The following is a 6,648-nucleotide window of genomic DNA, read 5'->3' on the forward strand; positions in this document are numbered from 1 at the left end:
CAATAAATGCAAAAATTTTAAATATTACAAAACCTGTGAAGTTTTCAGTTTTAAATATTTTTTCCATTTTTGGAAATAAATGTCATGCACAAGTTACTGAAAAAGACATGCAACGATCAATTTCATTAATTAACTGAAATACATTTTTAAATAATAAAAAAAATGGAATAACATGACATTTGAATGCCAATGAAGGTTTCCAGGCACCATGAACCCGAGTACCTGAGCTTGTTCTCCTCAGCGGTCGCACAAGGACTCGGTGCTGCAGTGGATTCTGGGGCCGTTCGGCTCAGATTCTCCGTCAGTCTGGACTCGGACGCTTCTGGCCTCTGGACACCTCCGAACGGAGTGGACGCCAGCTGAGCGGCGTGGGAGAATTCACACGTGTCGTCTGGACTCCTGCACAGAGTCTTATTCCAGTGACCTTTGATGATGACTTCCTCTGAGCGAGAGATGGACGCGTCCTGCTGACAAACGAACACATGATCACTGCCCCTGACCAGACAATCTGACACATTCATCACAATACTGAAAGAGCTCTGTTCTCACTTTGTCAGAGATGGACTCTGCTTTTGACCTCGGCGCTTTCAGACTCAAACTGGGCAGCTTCAGAGAATTACGGTTCGCTGACGACGAGCTACAAGTGCAAACCAGAAATTAAACACATTAATTAAACTCAAACATGAGGAAGAGAGGAAGGAAAGAAGGAAAGAGAATGAATAGAAGCAAGAAAAAAAGAACAAACAAACATGAAAGATAAAGAGAAAGAAAGAAAGAAAGAAAGAGAATAAAAGAGAAAAAAAGGAAAGAAAAAAGAAAAAAACTAAAAGGAAAGAAAATTAAAAGAGAAAGAAAATTAATGAATGAAAGAGAAACAAATAATGAAAAAAGAAAGTATGAGCAAAAGAGACAGAGAGAGAAAAAATAGAAACAAAGAACGAAAGAAAGGAAATGGACAGAATAAGAAAGAATGAACAAACAAATGAAAGCAAAAAAACAAACAAAAAGAATGAAAAAGAAAGAACGAGAATAAATAAAATAGAAAACAAAAGAAAAAACTAGTGAAAGAAAAGAAAATGAAAAAAGAATGAAAGGAATTAAAAGAATTTAAAAAAAAGAATGATCGAAAGAAAAAACTATGAAAAAAGAAAAAGAAAGAATAAGCAGAAGAGAAAGAACAAAAAGAGGGAGAGAAAGAAAGAAACAAACAGAAACAACAAAACAGAAAACAGAACAAAACCAACAAACAAATGAAAGAAAGAGAATGAAAAGAATGAAAGAAAAAACAGGAATGAATAAAATAGAGAACAAACGAAAAAAGAAAATGAAATGAGTGAAAAGAAAATGAAATGAAATGAAAAAATGAAAAAAGGAAAGAAAAAGAATTAATGAAAACAAGAAAGAGAAAAAGAAGGGAAAAGAACAAAACAGAATGGGTGAAAGAAAAAAAAATAGAAAAAAGAACAACAGAAAGGAGGAAAATGAAAGAACAAGCAAAACTAACAAAAGAAAAGCAATGGAGTGTGTTACGTTTTATTTGTCAGTGTGTTCTCATCAAAAACAGTGAAAGGTTTGGCTGTTTTCTGCAGTTTAGCGTTGCTTCCTCCTGAAACACACAAACATCACAAACAATCACGTGCATCACCATAAAAACAATCGCAAAACTATTATAACAAATGTTAAATCTTTAAAAGGTGCCATAGAATGCAAAAATCATTTTAAAGGCGTTTCAATACACTCTTTATAAAATATCTTAATTGTTTATTTAATTCTAACAAATTAGTTTTAGTTAAAAACAAACCAAAATTACAAAATAATTTTTTTAGAATTTCTGCACAGGAAAAACTTGGTGTTGTTTCCAAACAAAAGGAAATATATCGGTATCGGCATATCGGATATATATCGTTCATCCCTACTTTTTACTAATCAAATAAATGGCTAATAAATGAAGAGTACAGATGTAAATGAGGGGAAAACATAAACTTATGTCATAAAATCACGAGTATGTTTTGATTTAAGGGTCAGAAGGTATAGCTTACGTGAATAAAAATCACAAACATGATTGCTTGTAAATTAAATTTTATACACACAGATTTATTTATTGTGCAAAATATATATATATTTTTAAACAGATTAAGAAGAATTTTTTTTTTAGACCATCTAGAAAATGTTAAATCTTTAAATAAAATGTTAAGGTTACCACTGCATCAGTCTAAAAAAAAAGTGACTGATTTAAAGTCGATTCATGATTATTTTCAAAGCTTTCAATACACTCTCTATATAAAATAACTTAGTTTATTTAATTCTAACAAATTAGTTTTTGTTAAAAACAAACCAAATTAAAAAAGAATTTGTTTAGAATTTCTGCACAGGAAAAACTTGGTGTTGAAATATATCGGTATCGGAAAAAATATCGGCATATCGGATACATCTCATTCATCTCTTCTTTTCACTAATCAAATAAATGGCTAATAAATGAATAGTACAGATGTAAATGAGGGGGAAAACATCAGCTCACTGTGATTTATGTCGTCCTCTCGCCTTACCGAGCTTCCACTGAACGACACAAGGAGAGAAAAACACATGCAGTTAGACAAATAAAACATTCTAAAGTATCTAATCCAAGAAAAGTGCTTACTAACGAAGAACTGACCTGCTAACCACTCGGTCTTCCTCCTGCTCGCTGCATACGGTGAACTGAGCTGATTTCCCCACAGCAGCATCAGATTCACAGGATCCTGCAGATCTCTGGAAGGAAGAACTGGCCTCCTCATGAACAACCTCCTACACAAACCGATATAAATCACGCTGTTGAGAAATCTCCGAATCAAAACTTCAGATACGGAGTATAACAGGTAAAGCACCTGCGGTTTCTCCGAGGTGATGTTTCTCTGCTGAATGAGTCTCTTTTTATCCTCAATCTGACACTGCAGATCCTGCTTTAGCTTCTTCAGGTGTGAGGCTTTATCTGTTTTAAAGAGTCATGAAAACTCATTACAATGGTTACACGATCTAATCCAGGATTATTATAATTAACTAAATCTACAATCATAAACAAACAAATTAACATTAATAATTGACATTTAGTTTCAGCTACCAAAACATCACTCATTTTCATTTAGTTTAACTTGAACTAAATAAATATGAAATAAAAATGTAAAATACATGTTAAAAGATAACTAATAAAAGGCAAAAACATGACAAAAATGACCGTGTAAAATAAAAAATACAAAACTAAGATAACAATAGAAAACATTTACTAAAAACTGATAGATAAATAAATAAATGGTACTGCAAATTAAGACCAATACTTAGTTTTATTGTAGCATCATTGGGATACTATAAGTTTTCTTAATATTCTGAAATATTATATATAGAGAGAGAGATAGAGATTTCATTTAAACTTTAATTACTTTTACAAATTTTGTTGTAATGTAGTTGTGTAGTTTTTATTTAGTTTTAATTTTTTAGTGCATCAGTTTACATTTTAAATGCATAAACTCACATAATTCTGATACATTTTTCAAGAAAACAAGATTTGATTTTTTAAACATATATTAAGAATGTTTAGACATTTCTATCAGAAAAGTATTTTTATTTTTTTTTTCCTAGTGAAGGGTTTTGGTTTTCCTATAATAACTTTGAACCAAGACTCACTTGGCACTATTTGGGCAAAACCAAAAATTGAGGCACACAGCCAAACGGATCCAGATCCATGACATGTGAATGTTTTCTCAAGCATGTGTAACAGCATCTGGACGCACCGCTCAAAGACTTGTAGTAGCGCTGGGCTCGGAGCTCTTCCAAGCTGAACTCTGCGTCTTCCTGATACACCTGATCTTTAGAGTACATGATCTGAACATGACCCTCCTGCTGAGACTCGTGCTCCTCCTGAACCCGGCTCCTCTGGGATGGGACGCCTGGAGCGCTTCGGTGGAAGCCAAAATGTCATGATTACAAAACATGAGGTGAGAGTTCAACACAAACATTCACAAACAGATTAAATTAGAATTTAAATTAAATTTATGCATTTAGCAGACACTTTTATCCAACACGACTTACAGTGCATTCAGGCTATACATTTTTACCTATCATGTGTTCCCGGAGGAATCAAACCACCAACCTTGCGCTTGATAGCGCAATGCTCTACCAATTGAGCTACAGGAGCACTAGATATATGTAAACGTATAATATATAAAATATATAAACAGATATATGTATATATGTACATGACCTCAATTTTTTGATGACGCAATATTGCCCATTATATTAACATAAAAACACTACTTTTTTTTTCATTCCACTTTCACCTGCTAATCTAATATTTTGAGACTTCATTTCAATGATCTAAATATTTTGACAGAACAGAGAGTTCCGGTCCTTGATTCTGATTGGCTGAGCCGTGCTCGAAGCTGTTCTAAATCACGCTACAAAGTAACATCCACCTTTGTTTACTTCTGTGTGTTGCTTGGCAACCACTTTGTTGGAATCACAACTGTTTCTGAGGAGCCACATTATTTGGTGGAAGAATACTGTTTTTATTTATATCATTAATTACACTTTATTTGGTCTGTTTTATTCTGTGAAACCTTACTATTTGTATGGAATAACCGTTTTATAAAAGCAATAAGCCCCGCGAAGCTGTGGTTTACAGTGATTTTATAACAGCTAAAGGGTTTAAGATACTCTGCTTCGTGAAATTATTTTTTGGGGCAATATATCGCACAACAAAAAGTTGTTAGCGTGACAGGAATGAGATTTGGCCATTGCAAGCCAATACCCGAGTCTGTTTGGTCAGTACTTGTTCTATCCCAGCTAGCAAAAATATGCCCCATGGATATATATATATAAAAAAAATACAAATATGAAAAACTTCAGTATTTACGATACTGATGACCATTAAACTTAGTTTAGTTACGAAAACTTTATTTCTGAATGTTCTTTAAAAGTTGAAAATGCTTAAATGTATTAAAAAAAACTTTTCTTTCCGGGGTATGTAAACGTTAAAGTGATTTAACCCCCCAAAACTTTAATTGTGTACTCATTTACTCATCCTCAAGTTACTCCAATCCTTTTTTTTATTTTTCAGTTGGACACAAAAGGTTATAATATTTTGAAGAATACTGGTAACCACAGATCTGACGGTAGCCATTGACATCCATAGTGTGGAAAAAAATGCTATGGAAGTCAATGGCTACGGTCAACTAATGACAGTTTTTGGGCGAACTCTCTCTTTATGGGAACGCTACTTTTAAATGTTCTCTGAATGTTCCAAAACAAGTAGTGACATTTATGGTGAGTAGTGACAAAAATGTTTCATGAACAATATAACGTTACTATTTGTAATATTTTTGTAATATATCCAAATAGGGGGTCTCAAATTGGTAGACATGGACAAAATCAGTTAGATTTACGATACACTTATTCTTTAACTTCATGTTTGTTTTAGATCAGTTTGAATTATACAAATGTAGAGTTATTGTAAGATGACTCTTTGAAATACATTTAAGTTACAACAGTCAGTGGAAACATCAGGATATTCATTAGCTTAAGCATTCATTTCTTACCTCCAATTGTGGGTGGACAGTTTTTCAAACTCTAAAGACATCCTGAGCGATGTTACCTGTGATATTGAATGAATACAACATGGTTGTTTGCTTGGAAGCTTGTTTATACTCCAAACATTAGAAATAACACGAGTAAATTATGTTAATATTCATTAACAGCTAACGTTAAAGCTAACGTACTAGCTAATCATGTTCAAACCGTCAAAACATTATAGTGGCGCCTGTTTTACACTTATAAGTTGTAAAAGTCATGACTATACCTCCGAAAGGCATAAAATATTCCTGTTTCGTCGCAGTTTGCTTGAATAATCTTTCCAATAGACTGTTACTGACAGCTACTGTTGTAGTTCGATTCGAGGTTTAATTTCAAATGTTACCACGTGACTGTGACGTACGAAATGACGTTCCTCAGCACGTCTCATTATGTACCTTTTTGGATTTTTTTTCTTTATGTGTATATAACTGTGTCTTGGATCTCAGATTCCAGTTTTTCATGTAATATATTATTCATATATTATTCATTTCATAACACGATGACCGTGTTTTATAAAAATGCAAACGCATAAAGCCAACTGCTATATCTTTGTAGATTTTTTTTAAAGCAAGCTTTGTATATATACTGCCTCCTATTGGTTTGTTGTGAGAGTAAAATCAATAAATCACTGTTTCCGTAACAACTTTTATGCTAAACGTTTCTCTATTAAGCGATGAAATATGATACAGAGGTTAAATGTACTGGATGATATCAGTATATGTATATGATTATATTATTATTGTTGTCATAGCTTTTATTATTATTATTATCACAACAACAACAACAACGATAATAATAATAATAATAAATGCTCATTGATAAATTTAGAGCATTCATTTGATAGACTGATTTTGTATTACGTCATAAATATTTAAATATATATAACCGTTGCAAAACCCGTTGAAAGTGATATGCTGATGCTCTGTTCTCATTTAGGTGAGGAGAATTTTGTTTTTGAGCAAAAAAACTTGTTTAATAATTGTTATTATACAATATAAAACGATCATAATATTGCAGGTTATCTGTTCACACTTATCTGGATCGTTT

At 32.6% G+C, this 6,648-nt stretch overlaps 1 protein-coding gene across 1 annotated transcript in view; it reads right to left on the bottom strand.

The window, feature by feature from the left end:
* LOC132107377 (mitotic checkpoint serine/threonine-protein kinase BUB1 beta-like) overlaps positions 1-5,959 on the bottom strand; it is a 6,526-nt gene extending 567 nt beyond the window's left edge. The window contains exons 1-9 of the mRNA XM_059513601.1: positions 5,828-5,959; positions 5,568-5,623; positions 3,765-3,928; positions 2,865-2,968; positions 2,654-2,784; positions 2,519-2,550; positions 1,531-1,606; positions 550-637; positions 223-464 (exon numbers count right to left, since the gene is read on the bottom strand). Of these exons, the coding sequence (XP_059369584.1) occupies positions 223-464; positions 550-637; positions 1,531-1,606; positions 2,519-2,550; positions 2,654-2,784; positions 2,865-2,968; positions 3,765-3,928; positions 5,568-5,608 (878 nt within the window). The 5' untranslated portion in view covers positions 5,609-5,623; positions 5,828-5,959. The remainder of the gene's footprint in view (positions 1-222; positions 465-549; positions 638-1,530; positions 1,607-2,518; positions 2,551-2,653; positions 2,785-2,864; positions 2,969-3,764; positions 3,929-5,567; positions 5,624-5,827) is intronic.
* Positions 5,960-6,648: the final 689 nt, after the last annotated feature.

The sequence above is a fragment of the Carassius carassius genome, chromosome 27 (assembly GCF_963082965.1).
Source record: "Carassius carassius chromosome 27, fCarCar2.1, whole genome shotgun sequence".
In the NCBI taxonomy this organism is placed as follows: domain Eukaryota; kingdom Metazoa; phylum Chordata; class Actinopteri; order Cypriniformes; family Cyprinidae; genus Carassius; species Carassius carassius.